Below are 17,439 nucleotides of genomic sequence, written 5' to 3'. Positions count from 1 at the left end.
ACCAGAAGTGTTAATGGGCTGAGAAGTGGTAGATGGAGTTTAATTCAGATAAATGTGAGGTGCTGCATTTTGGGAAAGCAAATCTTAGCAGGACTTATACACTTAATGGTAGGGTCCTGGAGAGCGTTGCTGAACAAAGAGACCTTGGAGAGCAGTTTCATAGCTCCTTGAAATTGGAGTCGCAGGTAGATAGGATAGTGAAGAAGGTGTTTGGTATGCTTTCCTTTATTGGTCAGAGTATTGAGTACAGGAGTTGGGAGATCATGTTGTGGCTGTACAGGACATTGGTTAGGCCATTGTTGGAATATTGCGTGCAATTCTGGTCTCCTTCCTATCGGAAAGATGTTGTGAAACTTGAAAGGGTTCAGAAAAGATTTACAAGGATGTTGCCAGGGTTGGAGGATTTGAGCTATAGGGAGAGGCTGAACAGGCTGGGGCTGTTTTCCCTGGAGCGTCGGAGGCTGAGGGGTGACCTTATAGAAGTTTACAAAATTATGAGCGGCCTGGATAGGATAAATAGATAAAGTCTTTTCCCTGGGGTCGGGGAGTCCAGAACTAGAGGGCATAGGTTTAGGGTGAGAGGGGAAGAATACAAGAGACCTAAGGGCCAACCTTTTCATGCAGTGGGTGGCACGAGTATGGAATGAGCTGCCAGAGGAAGTGGTGGAGGCTGGTACAATTGCAACATTTAAGAGGCATTTGGATGGGTATATGAATAGGAAGGGTTTGGAGGGTTATGGCCGGGTGCTGGCAGATGGGACTAGATTGGTTGGGATATCTGGTCGGCATGGGATGGGTTGGACCGACGGGTCTGTTTCTGTGCTGTACATCTCTATGACTCTATGTCTCTGTGACTTCTTGAACAATGCTTTACAACAATCCAAGATCATGAAAATTCCTGTTCAACAGCAAGTTTTTTTCCTGAATTCAGAGGCTACTAGGAAAGTCATTAATATGCACTGAGTTTTAGTTTACAATATGATCTCATTGCGACAAAATATATGTAAAAAGTTATCGTTAAGATTTCTTATTTAGAAACCATTTTGCCAGTCCAATAAAACAGCAATTTTAATTTTAATTAAAGCTGTTGATTTTTTGTTTGCATATCTAGATTTATATTCTTCCAGTTATTGGATTACTTCAACAAACCTCTTAGTGAAGAGATTTCCCAGCTCATTTTATTGTTTTTGGTGGGGGTATGGAATTGTTATTCAAGAGCCTAATGTACAAAGGGCATTTATGAATGAATTAATATTGCAGTATTGTCATCAGGAAGAGCAAACAATGCATTTTACAAGATGAACAATAATGTACTCAATTTTTTTGCATGTTTTGTTTCAGTTTTTTTTATTGTCCTTAAAGGAATAATTATAATATAACCATTTTTTCTTTTGAGAGTAAGGTACATGCTCTGTATTTAAAGTGTTGTTTACACTTTACCATATACTATTCAGGCAAGATCTGTGGAGAGAGCATTCCTGGATCAAATGTGCAAGAATAACCTTGGCACAATAAGATTGTGAAAAATTAGATCACTCATTATGTGTAAAATAAGGAAGCTTAAAGTAAAAGGGATAGAGAATACCTAACTGATGTTATGATTTGCGACCTGTTGCTAATTGACCCATTGTCAAAGCAATAGCCAAGATAAAATAAAAGCTCCACTTTGACATAACATGATATACAATCTAGTTAATGACACTGGTATTCAGGAAAATCAAACATTTGAATGCTACCTCATGATTTAGTCAACCTATTCAATGAACACTAAAATCATACAGCTCATGAAGGTTACAAGTTCAAATCCTGGTTTATGCTGAACCAGGTGTTCTTTGCTGGCTAATTGGAGGTTGCTCCTATTGGTTTCAGAGTTCAGAAGAATAATCAATCAATATTTACATCCCTGATTGCAATTCAATAATCTGTACAGGAATTGGACATGATTTACTAAGATGCTTCATCTCCACAGTTAAATAACCTACAATATTCAATGAAAATGTTCATTGTGAAAACAATTAGTATTAATGTTGTTGAACAAAACAGCACTGGACATATTTAATGGGAACATTTAAGTTTTTTTTCATGTGAATTTGAATTTTTTTTCCAGTTGAATCATTATCATTTTAGTAGGAGATCCAAGATTGCATTCAAAATCCACTTAAACAAATCAAGATAAAGTTACATTTATTAATTAGACATGATTTGTGGAAAATATCACATCTCAACATTATGGCAAAGAAGTAGAAGTATGTTGCAATGTATTTATTGAGGAAAGGAAAAAACAGTCTTTAGCAGATGTGCACATAAAGGCCAAATCCAAACCACAAGAGTCACATTGCTGTTGCTCTACTGAACGAATCCTAAAACCAGGTCATCAATATGCATTTGTGTCATAGCCACATCAGCTGGAGGCAGTAAAAGTTGTAAAATGTGTCATTAAAACAGCTGTGTTGGGATTTTAAGGAGATGATGGAAAACAGAGTCAGACAGCCAAAAATCTGTTGATAATTCATCACTCTGCAGCCTTTGGCTGTGAATTAGATTAGATTACTTACAGTGTGGAAACAGGCCCTTCGGCCCAGCAAGTCCACCCTCTGAAGAGCAACCCACCCAGACCCATTCCCCCCTTCACCTAACACTACGGACAATTTAGCATGGCCAATTCACCTAACCTGCACATTTTTGGACTGTGGGAGGAAACCAGAGCACCCGGAGGAAACCCACGCAGACTCGGGGAGAATGTGCAAACTCCACACAGACAGTTGCCTGAAGTGGGAATTGAACCCAGGTCTCTAGCGCTGTGAGGCAGCAGTGCTAATCACTGCTGCCTTAATGTGCATTACAGGTCCCTTGCTCGCCGTTTGGAGAATCTTAGAATCCGTATGTTCTATCTGTGGGAGAAGCCTGATGAAATTAAGTGAACATCAAGCACTTATTAAAATAGACTCATAGAAAATAGGAGCAGAATAAGCCATTCAGCCCTTTGAGCCTGCTTTGCCTTTCATTAGATCATGTTTGATCTTCTCACTCAATCACCAGTTTCTGCTTCTCACCCATATCCTTTGATCCCTTTTGACCCAAATGCTATATCCAACTCCTTAATATCATACAATATTTTGGCCTCAACTGCTTTCAAAGGCAGAGAATTCCACAAACTGACCACTCTCTAGGTAAAGATTTTTTTCCTCATCTCTCTATCCTAAATGATTCACCCGTACCTTTAGACTATAACTGCAATTGGTGAGCGTTGAGCATTCCCTAGGATTTAGGACCTCCGCGCCTTTGTACCTGGTGAGTTGCTGGCCTGTTGAATACGGTACTGACAAGTCTCCATTTTGAGCAATGTCAGTCATGCTCTAAAGACTTCAGTAGGCATTGCCATTCAATCCTGGACACCGGTCAGCCGGGGCACAATGAACAAACAGGGAGATGGTTGTGGGAAGGAGTGGCAGAGGGATTTGGAGCCACTGACAGGGGGCTGGTTTACAGTATCCCACCTTCTTTGATGTTGAATTCCTCAACTGGGTGCTGAGTGCCTGAAAATGTAGTGTCCTACTCACTCCATGAGATAACAGATAAACTCAGTGTTTGCTAGGCAACCTTCAGGAGACACGGGAGAGGCACATGAATTCTGTCTAATCTCAGAACTGCCATTAAATTCTGGTGGGTTCAGAGATAATTGGTGTCAAGTGGCCATTTAATGAGCCTAACCAGCATCTGCCTGTGAGTAGATGAATTGTACACATGACACCATCCCACAACTAGCTTAATTTTCGAAGGTTTCCTGATGCCAGTGGAACAAATGTGTAACCTTCTGTACCATTAAGTGAGTCTGGCTGCCATGTTTTATGCATAATGAACTAATTTAAATTCCACCGATTATTTAATTATTCTGGTATACAATCAGAAATATCACAAAACTGTGAAATACACAACGCAAAAGGGAATCTAATAACATGTCACAAGCTATATAGAGAACATTTTTATAGATAACTTACATATTAATTACTTTTCTCACAATTTTTTCTAATTGAGGGATGAGCTTGTTCACCTTATTTGTCAGAAAAAAAGAATCAGTTTAATGCTTCTCCACTCATCCCACCTCTGTTTTGTTAGTTTAATGAACTGTTCCAGCCACTTAAATGCTCTTGGAACAGTTGTTGAATTTCATCAAGAGACATTAGTATCCAGAAATATCTGGCTTTCATGTGCACAAACTTTAAAAAAAAATTATTCCAATGGTTTGGCCAACATGTGTTTCCCATCTCTAGTTTCCTTGAGCACACAGGCATAGAAAATAGGAGCAGTAGGCCATTCAGCCCTTCAATCCTGCTCAGTCATTCAATATGATTATGGTTGATCATTCAGCTCGGTGCACTGTTCCCGCTTTCTCCTCATACTCTTTGCTCCCTTTAAGCCTAGGAATTATATCAAACTTTTTTTTAAATTCACTTATGGGATCTGATCATTCTGACTGGTTAACATTCATTCACTGTCCCTAGTTGCCCTTGAGAAGGGGATAGTGAACTGCCTTCTTGAACTGCTACAGTCCATGTGCTACAGGTTGATCCACAATGCCTTCAGGGAGAGAATTTAGGATTTTAGCCCAGTAGTAGTGAAGAAGGATTTGCAAGTGGCGATGTTGTTTTCAGCCATCAGTTGTCCTTGTCTTTCGAGATGTACGGTAAGTGACTGTGGATTTGGAGGGTGCAGTCTAAGAATCTTTGATGAATATCTAGAAGTGCAATCTTATAGCAGTACACACTGCAATGTATTGAGCATTAGTGGTGGAGAGAGTGGATGCTTGTGTTCAATGTATTAATCAAGCGAGCTGCTTTGTCCTGGATAATGTCAAGTTTCTTGATTGTTGGAGCTGTTTTCATCAGGCAAGTGGAGAGTATTTCATCTCTCTGCTGACTGGTGCCTTGTAAATGGTGGACAGACTTTGGGATTCAGGAGGTGAGTTATTCACTGCAGTATTCCTAGGCTCTGATCTGCTCATGTCACTACTGTATTTACATCACGAGTCCAGTTGATTCTCTGGTGAATGGTATCTCCCAGGATGTTGATAGTGATGGCAAATCATTGAATATTAAGGCTTGGTGGTTCAATTGTCTCTTATTGGTGATGGTCATTGCCTTATATTTGTATGGTACAAATGTTACTTGCCACTTGTCAGCTCAAGTCTGGATATTGTCCAGGTTTTGTTGCATTTGAACATTTCAATATCTCAGTGATGGTAGCTCAGTGGTATAGTGGCTAGCATTGCTGCCTTACAGCTTCAGGGTTCAATTACAGCCTTGGGTGACTGTCTGTATGGAGTTTGCCAACCTTTCCCTGTGTCTGTGTGGGTTTGTGCTGGATGCTCTGGTTTCCTCCCACACTGTGAAGATATGCAAGTTAGGTGGATTAGCAGTGGTAATTGCAGGGTTAAAAGTGATAAGGTGGGGGGCTTAGGTCTGGGTTTGATGCTTTTCAGAGGATCTGTGCAGATATTATGGCTGAATGGGTTTTTTGCACTGTCAGGATTCTGTGATACTATGAGTTGCAAATGGTACTGACCTTCGTGCAATCATTAGCGGACAATCTCACTTCTGATCTTATGATGAAGGGAAGGTCATTTCATGAAACAGCTGAAAATGGTTGGGCCAAGGACACGACCCTGAAGACCTCCTGCAGAGATATCTTAAAGCTGAGATGACTGACCTTCAACGAGCATATCCAGATTCCCGGGTATGAATCCAACCAGTGGAGAATTTGCCCCCAGTTCCCATTCATTTCAGTTTTCCTAGGGCTCCTTGATGCTACACTCAGTCAAATGCAGCCTTGATGTCAAGGGCTGTCACTCTCACTCCACCTCTGGAATTCAATTCTTTTCTTTACGTTTGAACCAAGACTGTGATGAGGTCAGGAACTGAGATGCCTTAGTAGAACACAAACTGGGCGTCGGTGATCAGGTTGGTGGTAAGCAGGTGCTGTGTGAAAGCACTGTTGATTACACCGGCCATTGCTTCACTGATGATTGACAATGGACTAATGGAGCAAACATTAGCTGGGTTGGATTTGTCTTCCTTCTTGTATACAGAGCATACAGGGCAATTTTCCACATTGTCAGGGAGATGCCAGTGTTGTAATTGTACTAGAACAGAATGGTGCTTTATTAATCTATGGCGAGTGGAGCAGTAATTTCTAGAGTACCGGTCCTCAGTACTATTGCCAGAATGTTGTCAGGAACTATGGTATTTGCAGTATCCAAACCCAACATCTATTTCTTGACATCAAATTTGCTGAAAACTGGCATTAGTGATGCTAGGAACCACTGAAGGAGGCCACAGTGGATCATCCCTTTGCACTTCTTGCTGAAGATAACTGTGAATGCTTTAGTGTTAACTTTTGCACTGATGTACTCAGCTCTTCCATCATTGAGGACATTGAGGATAGGATATTTGTGGAGTCTCCTGCTTCAGGGAGTTGTCCACCACCATTGACAACCAGATATGGCAGGCCTGCAGAGTTTAGATCTGATCCATTGGTTGTGGAATGGTTTCGCTCTGTCTATCACTTGCTGCTATGCTGTTTAAACGTGCAAGTAGTCCTGCTTGGTAGTTTCAACAAGTTGAACCTCATTTTTAGGTATGCCTGGTGCTGTTCCTGGCATGCCCTTCTACACAGTCCTTCGACTAGGTTTGATCTCCTGGGTTGATGATAGTAGGGAGATTTGCCAGATGTAACATCATTAGATATCAAAGGGCATTGGTTCAATTGTTATTGGAAATGGCCGTTGCCTTGTACTTATGTGGCACATATGTTTTTTGCCAAGCCTGGATATTGTCCAGGTTTTGTTGCATTTGAACATGGATTGCTTGTGAGGAGTTGCAAATGGTGCAGGTTGAAGTTGCAGGTTGTGTTGGAATATGATTTTGCTGCTGTTCATAGCCCACAGCATCTCATGGGTGCCCAGTCTTGAGTTGTTAGATCTATACGAAGTTTGTCCCATTTAACATGGTGATAGTGCAATACAATACAATGAAAGCCGTTCTCAGTTTGAAGGTGAGACTTTGTCTCTACAAGGACTGTGTGGTGATCACTGTTATGGATACTGTCGTGGACAGATGCATCTGCAGCCGGCAAATTAGTAAGGATGAGGTCAAGTATGTTTCTCTCTCTTGCTGATTCACTCACCATTTGCCACAGATCCAGTCTAGCAGCTATCTTCATTAGGACCCAACCAGCTTGATTAATAGTCCTGCTCCCAAGCCACTCTTGATGGTGTACATTGAAATTCCCACCCAGACAACATTTTGTGCCCTTGTCAACCTCAGTGGTTTTCACTGTAAGTGGTTTTCAACATGAAGGAGTACTGAGACATCGGCTAAGGGAGGATGATACGTAACAATCAACAGGAGGATCCCTTTCCCATTTTTGATTACGATAAATCATGAGATCTGGAGTAGGTGAACTCCCGGTGTAACTCCCTCCTGACTGTAGTCTACTCTGCCACCTCCTCTATTTGATCTGTCCTGCTGATAGGACAGGACATATCTATGAATGTTGATGTTTTATCAAAGAGTCATACAGAACAGAAACAGACCCTTTGGTACAACCAGTCCATGCCAAGCTTAATCCCAAATTAAACTAGCCCCACCTACCTGTCCCTGGTCCATATTCCTCCAAACCTTTCCTATTCACGTATCTATCCAAATGTCTTTTAAAAGTTGTAATTGTAGCTACATCCACCACTTCTTCAGGAAGCTCATCCCACACGCGAACCACCCTCTGTGTTAAAAATTTGTCTCTTATGTCTTTTTTTAAATCTCTCACCTCTCACCCAGAAATGTGCTCCCTAATCTTGAAATTCCCATCTTGAGGGAAAGACATTTGCAATCAACTCTATCTATATTTTTCATAGAATTTTATAAAACAATCAGGCCATCTCTCAAACTCTGACACTCCAGTGAAAAAAGGCCTGGCCTTTCTTTATAACTCAAACCTTTCATACCATGTAACATCCTGGTAAATCTCTTGTGAACCCTCTCCAACTTGATAACATCTTTCCGAGAAACTGGACAATCTGAACTGGATACAGTATTCCAGAAGAGGCCTCACTATTGTCCTGTACAATCGCAACATGACTTCCCAACTCCTACTAAAAAGACTGAACAATGAAGGCACTCTGTCTATACGTAATGCAAACTTCAAAGAATTATGTAGCTGCATCCCAAACGGTCCTGTTCTCCAACATTACCCAAGGCCCTACCATTAATTGTATAACCCCTCGTTTGTTATACCAAAATGCAATATTTCACATTTATCCGGATTGAACTCCATCTGAAATTTTTCAGCCCATTGACTCATTTGATCAAGATCCCTTTGTAATTTTAGATAACCTTCTTCACTATCTACTATGCCACCAATTTTGGTGCCATCCACAAACTTACTTACCAAGCCTTCTATATTCTCATGCAAATAATTTATATGAATGACAGACAAAGGAGGACCCAGAACCGATCCCTGTGGAACACCATGGTCCAGTCCAAAAAGCAACCATCCACCATTACTGTCTGTCTCCTGCTGTCAAGTCAATTATGTATCCAATTGGCAATCTCACCCTGAATCCCATGTGACCTAACTTTACTAATTAGTCTACCCTGTGTAACCTTATCAAAGGCTTTACTAAAATCCAAATATGCAACATCTACTGCTTTGCCATTATCAATCCTTTTGGTAACTTGCTCAAAAAACTCAATCAATATGCTTTCATTTATTGTTCAGAGTATAGGAGTATAGGAGGTCATGTTGTGGCTGTATAGGACATTGGTTAGGCCCCTTTTGGAATATTGTGTGCAGTTCTGGGCTCCCTCCTATCGGAAGGTTATTGTGAAACTTGAAATGGTTCAGAAAAGATTAACAAGGATTTCAGTTATAGGGAGAGGCTGAACAGGCTGGGGCTGTTTTCCCTGGAGAGTCGGAGGCTGAGGAGTGACCTTATAGAGGTTTATAAAATCATGAGGAGTATGAATAGGGTAAATAGACAAGATCTTTTCCCCGAGGTGGATGAGTCCCGAACTAGAGGGCATAGGTTTAGGGTGAGAGGGGAAAGATATAAAAGGGATCTAAGGGTCCCTTTTCACACAAAGGGTGGTGCGTGTATGGAATGAGCTGCCAGAGGAAGTGGTGGAGGCTGGTACAATTACAACATTTAAAAGGCATCTGGATGGGAATATGATTAGAAAGGGTTTAGAGGGATACTGGCCAGTGCTGGCAAATGGGATTAAATTAGGTTAGGATATCTGGTCGGCATGGATGAGTTGGACCGAAGGGTCTGTTCCTGTGCTGTAGATTTTTTTGACTTTATGAGATGTGATTTTCCTCACACAAAACCATGCTGACTGTCCATTTGCTTTTTAACACACCACCTTGTTTCCTGGCCAACATCTCTGTCTCAGGCTTGCCGCAGACCTGCAGCGAAGTTCAGTTCAGGCTGGAAAAACAACACCTTCTTTTTCACTTGAGGACCCTGCAGCCCTCTGGACTCAATATCGAGTTCACTAATTTTTGGGCCTGTGCTCCCCATTTTGTAGCCCCCTATCATGTACACCAGGCCTTGTTATCATGTAGTCTGCCATTACACACTACCCATTGTTAGAAACTAATATTAACAGCTATTCACCCTCCCAGCCAGATCATAATCGACTCTTTTGTCCAACTGTTTTTCTCTCTCTTTGGGCTCTAACCCTACCTATCATTTACTCCTTACTCCCTAACCCCCAACCTATCTTCTGCATATAAACCAACATTTTTCTAAATACCATCAGTTCTGAGGAAGAGTGACCGGACCTGAAATGTTAACTTTGATTTTTCTTCACAAATGCTGCCAAAGCTGTTGAGCTTTTCCAGAAACTTCTGTTTTTCTTTCTGACTATCTCTAATCAATTTTTGCCTCTATAAATGTCCATAAATCTTATCTTTTATAATCACCTCTAACAATTTACCCATAATCAAAGTCAGACTCACAGGTCTATAGTTTTCTGGTTTCTCTTTGCAACCTTTCTTAAATAAAGGTACAACATTAGCCACCATCCAGTCATCAGGCACCTCACCTATAATTAAAGATGATGCAAATATTTCTGCAAGGACTCTCATAATTTCCTCCCTTACTTTCCCTAATGTTCTGGGATACATTAGATCAGATCCTGGAGATTTATCCACCTTTTTTTCGTACTTTCTTTTCTTTATTCATTCATGTGATGACGGCATCCATGGCTAGGCAGAATTTAATGCCCCTCCCTAATTGCCAAGAGGGTAGTTGAGAGTCAACTACTTTGCTGTGTGTCTGGAATCACATGTCGGCTGAACCAGGTAAAGATGATAGATTTCCTTCCCTAAAAGACATTAGTGAACTAGATGGGTTTTTCCAACAATTGCAATGGATTTACAATGGATTTGCAATGGATTTCTTAATTCCAGATATTTATTTAATCCGTCATGGCGGGATTCAAACACAGGTCCCCAGAACATTATCTCAGTCTCTGGATTAACAGTCCAGTGATGATAAATTCATAAGATATTGGGGTAGAATTAAGCCATCTAGCCATTGAGACTGTTCCACCATTCAATCGTGGCTGAAATGCTTCTCGCCCCTGTTTTTCTGCCTTCTCCCCATAACCCTTCAAACCATTATCAATTATAATCTGTCTAACTCTTCCTTAAATTTACTCACTGTCCAAGCATCCACCACACTTTGGGATAGCAGATTCCACAGATTCACACCCTTTGGGAGATGTTTCTCCTCAACTCTTTTAAATTTGCCACCCTTTATCCTAAGATTATGACCTCTTGTCCTAGAGTGCCACACAAGCTCAGTTGGCTGAATCGTTGATTTACAGAGCAGTGTGATGCTAACAGCATAGGTTCAATTCCCATTACTGGTTTGAGGTTACCATGAAGGACTCTTCTTTTCACCTTCTCTTCCCTCACCTGAGGTCTGGTGGCCCTCAGGTTAAATTACCACCAGTTGCTTCTTTCTAGTAAGGGAGCAGCCCCTATGAGGAGAAAGTGAGGTCTGCAGATGCTGGAGATCAGAGCTGGAAATGTGTTGCTGGAAAAGCGCAGCAGGTCAGGCAGCATCCAGGGAACAGGAGAATCGACGTTTCGGGCATAAGAAGGCTATGAAGAAGGGCTTATGCCCGAAACGTCGATTCTCCTGTTCCCTGGATGCTGCCTGACCTGCTGCGCTTTTCCAGCAACACATTTCCAGCAGCCCCTATGGCCTGGTAAGACTATGGTAACACAACAGTAGGAGCATCCACCTATTGATCAAGAAAATTTTTCTTGAACACATTTCTTCCAATGTGTACATTAATTTTTGGCTTCTCAATCTCACCTTTAACAATATACTTGAAACGTTTAGAGATGTCTTTAATCCTTGCACCAGGAAAGCAACAAACCATCCTAAATTTGCCCCTAACAGGAGAGTCTCGGATAAAAATAATTCCATTAAATCTTGTCAAATGCTGCCTAACACAAGAATCATTACAAGTGTCCCAAATCTGACTAGCCCTTCTATTTTCCTCAGTGAGACTATATCTTTCAACAGTTCCAAAAACGGAGTATCTATTTGATAGAGGAATAGCCATCTAGAGAACTTTGAATTACCTTCTTACCTTTCCTGACAGTCTCTTATCTATTCTATTGTGTAATAACTTGTATAAATCTATTAGCCAACTCACTCTGTATACCTCATATATGACCTTCATAACATTAAGCTTCGACAAGGATGCTTCAATAACATGTTATATGTATAAACTAAACTATCCTTCATTGCCTACAGAAAATAATGTTAAAATGTAAAAAGTTAAAAATACTTATATATATCAAACATATAAAATCTAAATTAAAATCAGCCTCTTAGCTGAATAAAACATGACTCCTCTTCAGTAAATTCCTTGAAGAAAAAACATTTTCTCCAGAGCTGACTACGTATAGGACTCTCCGAAATGAAAACACAACTCCTTATTTTAAAACAAAACTATTCAGTTTTTCAAACAAGGACCTTTTCAATGTTTAAAAAACACTCTAAAACACATATAGACTTTTTAAACTTCTGAATTAAGAATAAAAAAAACTCAGACATTCATTGAAGACTCCGAAAAGCTCATTTTTAAAAGAAAGGTCAGTTCGAGAATAAAAATCAGGAATTTTGTTTGCTTAGTGTTTTTGGTTTTTTTAATGTTAATGAAACAAAATAGAAGAGAAATCTTATTGGTAAAATATAATTACTGTAATAAATGTAAAAACAAACAATAATAAGTCTTTAACTAATCCTGCAACCCCAGGAGCAACTGCAAGATCCACACTGCTCTCTCCGATGCTCTGTATAATGTTTGGGATGTTGTCTTTAAGGTATGATTCTGTGAGCATGACTATGTCAGGCTGTTGCTTTACTAGTCTGTGAGACAGCTGTCCCAATTTTGGCAGGAGCTCTCAGGTGTTAGTGAGGTGCACTTTGCAAGGATGACAAGGCTGTTTTTGCTGTTGTCATTTATGGTTGCTCAGTCAATGGCAGGGAATTCAAATCAGATTTTAACCTTATAATGAAACTAGATTCGTTTAGATGAATGTTTTCTTCATTAATGATTTGGATATAAGTATTGGACACACCAAAATAGGTGGTGCAGTATACAGTGAAGAGGATTATCTCAGAGTACAATGGAATCAGATGGGCCAATAGGCCGAAGAATGGTAGATGGAGTTTAATTTAGATAAATGTGAGGTTTTGGTAAGGCAAACCAGAGCAGGACTTACACAGTTAATGGCAGGGCCTTGGGAATGTTTACATATAATGAGATTAGATTTGTTTAGATGAATATGTAAATGTTAATCTTCAAAATCATTAAGTGTAGCACAGAATCATGGAATAGTCACAGTGGAGGACCTAGAGGTGTACTGAACATTATGAGGGATCAGCATAGGCATTTTTAAGGTCTTGGGCACTTTCCTGGCATTCACCCACCCTTGGAAAGAGCAGGGTGATGAAATCAAGGCATGGAAATCAAAGTACAACTACAGACACTCCCAGCTGCCAAGGTCCTTATTTATGTTTCATTCCCATTTAAATATATTCTATCTTCATATTGAGTTAATTCTTGTCTATCTAAACTGACACATTGTTTTCTCACTACCTCTCCTTAAATTTGCCATTAGTCACATGGCCTCAATAGCACCTAAATAAGATGGCAATAGTTATTGAGTCACAGAGCACAGAAAAAAACCCTTCAGTCCAACTCATCCACACTGACCAGACATACCAATCTGACCTAGTCCCATTTTCCAACATTTCGCCCATATCCCACTAAACCCTTCCTAATTATATACCTATTCAGATACCTTTTAAATGTTATAATTGTACCAGCCTCCACCACTTCATTGGCAGTTAATTCCTTACATGTCGCACATGCTGCATGAAAATATTACCCCTCAATCCTTTTTAAATCTTTCCCCTTTCACCTTAAATCTCTGTCCTCTAGTTCTTGACTCTTCCCACCTTAAGAAAAAGACTTTGGCTATTTACCCTATCCATGCTCCTCATGATTTTATAAACCTTTATGGTCACTCCTTAGTCTCTGACACTCCAGGGAACATAGCCCCAGCCTAATCAGCCAGTCCCAGAATCATCCGAGTAAATCGCTTTTGCCACCTATCAAGTTTAACAACATATTTCCTATAGAAGGGCAACCAGAATTATAGGCAGTATTCTAAAAGTGACCTCACCAATATCCTTACAGCCACAACATGATGTCCTAACACCTGTGGTCAATGTTCTGATGAATGAAGGCAAGTGTGCCAAATGCCTTCTTCACTACCCTGTCCACTTGCAACTCCACTTTCAACAAACTATGCAACTGCACTGCCACATCTCTTTGTTTGGCAACACGCCCCAAGGCCCTGCCATTAACTGTGTAAGTCCTGCTCTGGTTTGCCTTACCAAAACCTCTCATTTATCTAAATTAAACTCCATCTACCATTCTTCGGCCTATTGGCCCATCTGATTCCACTCTGAGATAATCCTCTTCACTGTATACTGCACCACCTATTTTGGTGTGTCCAATACTTATATCCAAATCATTAATGAAGAAAAATTGTAATTTTATAATCTTCTCCCACCTTCTCATTTAATCTTTACAGTTCATATACCAGTCCTTAGCCAAAATCTCAATTGAATAGCTCAATAAATATTAATTTTTATGGAGGAAAAGGTTCTGCCTTATAGTCAAAGTTAATTTTTCAACTTTTTTTCAATTTACCAGGTTCACGTTTTTGATTTGAATGTTAATAAATATGAACCGATCTGCGAGCAAACTATTGTGAACAAGAAACGAAATAAACTCACACATATTGCATTCAATCCAACCTACCCTATTATAATGGTAGGAGATGAACGTGGTGGTGTATCAATCTTAAAACTCTCTCCAAACCTTCGCAAACAACCTAAGGTAAGAAAGTTTCTTAAAGTTGTACTTAAACGTGCAGGAGAATGCCAATTTTAATCTAGAATATATTAAATTTGTTATTTTTGCAAGGTATTTACATTAATAAATGTTAAGCATGCAGTATGAATAAGGCATATTTTGACATCATAGAAGTGCTGTACATTAAGAGCTAGCTTCTCATATTGAGGAGCACTAAATACACACAATGTCGAATAGCACAATAGAGAACCGCCTCATAAAATGTGTGCAAGACTCAGTAACAGCCCTGTTTTGATGTAAGTGAGGGGAGATCTTTGGCAAATGAACAGAGTTGTGGCCTTGGTTAAATATATTGCATCTGTCTTTATAAAAAAACAGAAGGTGATAGCTTTGTGATATTATCACTGTTCTGTTAATGCAGAAACTCAGGTAATGTCCTGGCAACCTGGTGAGAATCCCACCATGGCAGATGGTAGGATTTGAACTCAGAAAAAATCTGGATAAAAAAATCTAATGATTCAACCTCAGTCAATTGTCAGGAGAAAACTCAATCTAATTCACTAATGTCCTTCAGCAAAGGAAATATGCCATCCTCACCTAGCCTACATATGATTTCAGACCACAAGCCACCCAATTTTAACAATCGCTACAGAGTCTCACAAGAGAAATTAAACTGGGTAGACCTAGGCACTAGAAATGACAACAGCAAAAAATCAGCTCGTCAACCCTGTAAAGTCCTCCCTTACTAACATGTGATGACTAGTGCTAAAATTGAGAGAGTTATCTCACAGACTAGTCATGCACCAATTATACTCATAGAATCACACCTTACAGAAAAATATTCCAGACATCACCATCACCACCCTTGGATCGGTCCTGTTCCACTAGCAGGACAGACCCAACAGGTGTGGTAGCGTAATGATATATAGTCAGGAAGGATTTGTCCTGGGAGTCCTCAACATTAACTCAAGATCTAATGAAGTCCCATAGCATTAGGTTAGACATTGGCTAGGGTGCCACCTACTGATTACGATGTATCATTCTCTTGACGTAAGCACCGAGAATGGCAAGGGAGCAGAAAGTACTCTGGGTGGGGGATTTCAATGTCCACATCAAGAGTGGTTCACCAGAAACATTAATGACAGAGCTGATCAAGTACTAAAGGACACAGCTGCAAGTCTGAGGCAGATAGTGAAGAACCAGAAGAAGGAAGAACATACTAGATTTCATCCTTACCAATCTGCCTGCTGCAGAGGAATCAGTCCTTGGCATTGTCAGTGAGAGTGAACACCACACAGTCCATATGGAAATGACATCCCATCACATTGATAATACCTTACACTGTGTTATGTGGTACTGTCAGTGTGCTAACTGATAGTGGGACACACTTCAGGCAGATCTAGCAATTCAGGAGTGAGCATCCATGAGGCACTGTGCACCATCAGCAGCAGAATTGTACTCCAATACAATTTGCAATCTCATGGATCAACATATTCCCCCACTCTGCCAATACCATACAGCCAGGCAACCAACTCCCTGCTTCAATGGGGAGTACAGGAGGCCATGCCAGGAGCAGCACCATCCATGCCTAAAAATGAGGTATCAACTTGGTGATGCTACAAAACAGGACTACTTGAGTGCCAGGCAGCAAGTGATAGAGCTAATAAATTTTACAATAGATCGGACGTAAGCTCTGCAGCCATGCTACATCCAGACGTCAATGTGGTGGACAACCAACCAAATCTCTGGAGGAAGAGGCTCATAAATATCTTGATCCTTGATGCTGGAAGAGCCCAGTACATCAGTGCAAAGATAAGGCTGAAGCATTTGGAACCATCTTCAGCCAGAAGTGCCAAGTGGATGGTCAATCTTGACCTCCTCCAGAATTCTCCAGCATCACAGATGCTAGTCTTCAGCCAATCATTCACTCCACATGATCTCAAGGGATGGTTGGAGGCACTAAATGTGGCAAAGGCTATGGGTCTTGACAACCTTCCAGCACTAGTACTGAAGACACGTGCTCCAGAACCTGCCACACCACTAGTCAATTTGTTACCGTATAGTTAGAACACTGGCATCTACCCAACAATGTGGAATATTGCCCAAGTATGTTCTGTACACAAAAAGTGGGACAAACGCAATCAGGCCAATTACCACCCCAGTCTACTCTTGATTTTCAGTAAAGTGATGGAAGGCCTAATGAACAGTATTATCAAGAAGTGGGGTCGGTTAGCTCATTTGACTGGATGATCGGCTTGTGATGCAGAACAATGTTTCAATTCCTCCACCACCTGAGGTTACCATGAAGCATTCTCCTTCTCAACCACTCCCCTTGCCTGTGTGTGAGGTGAGTCTCAGGACCAATGAGCTTGTGACCTTACTGCAGCCTCAGTTGAAACATGGATAAAAAGTTAGATGAGAATTTTTAGCCATTGACCTCAAAGTCATATTTAACGAAGTGTGACATGAATGAGCCATAGAAAAACTAGAGTCAATGGAATTGGGGATAAACTCTGTGATGGTTGGAGTCATACTTGGCACACACAAAGAAATTTGGAAGCAGGATTCCATTCTGGGATTCATATGATATGTAATGGATCGTTGACACTAACAAGTTGTTCTGGATAACCAAACCTCACAAAGGTCACCTCTCCAATGTTTCAATGATTTTCTTTGGAGATGTCGTCTTTATGATACAAACTTCAAGCCATTTAGTATGAACATTAACCACTGAGAAAAACATTCACCCTTCAAAAGGTCCAGCTTAGTCAATAATGATTCTTTGCTATGGCCTTTCTGGCCATTCCCATTGGTATATTGACACAAATAGAGGTAGGTTAGAGCAAGCTGCACATATTCCCACCTTCTCCTCAATTTTGGAGTTGAGCCCTGGCTATCAAAAGTAGCTTCTGGCTATCTCCTTCATTCTGACAATGCCACAGTGACCTTTGCGTAGTTGATTTAATACGCA

The 17,439-nt window shown here is 40.5% G+C and overlaps 1 protein-coding gene across 2 annotated transcripts in view; it reads left to right on the top strand.

Moving 5' to 3' along the window:
- The window catches only part of dnai1.2 (dynein, axonemal, intermediate chain 1, paralog 2), a 298,205-nt gene that overhangs the window by 227,081 nt on the left and 53,685 nt on the right, over positions 1 to 17,439 (top strand). For both annotated transcript variants that reach the window (XM_043683992.1, XM_043684070.1), the window contains exon 19: positions 14,307 to 14,492. In XM_043683992.1, coding sequence (XP_043539927.1) covers positions 14,307 to 14,492 — 186 coding nt within the window. The remainder of the gene's footprint in view (positions 1 to 14,306; positions 14,493 to 17,439) is intronic.

Source organism: Chiloscyllium plagiosum, chromosome 1 (genome assembly GCF_004010195.1).
Source record: "Chiloscyllium plagiosum isolate BGI_BamShark_2017 chromosome 1, ASM401019v2, whole genome shotgun sequence".
Lineage (NCBI taxonomy): Eukaryota > Metazoa > Chordata > Chondrichthyes > Orectolobiformes > Hemiscylliidae > Chiloscyllium > Chiloscyllium plagiosum.
Note: the sequence above shows the minus strand (reverse complement) of the source record. Positions and strands in the feature narration are given on the sequence as shown.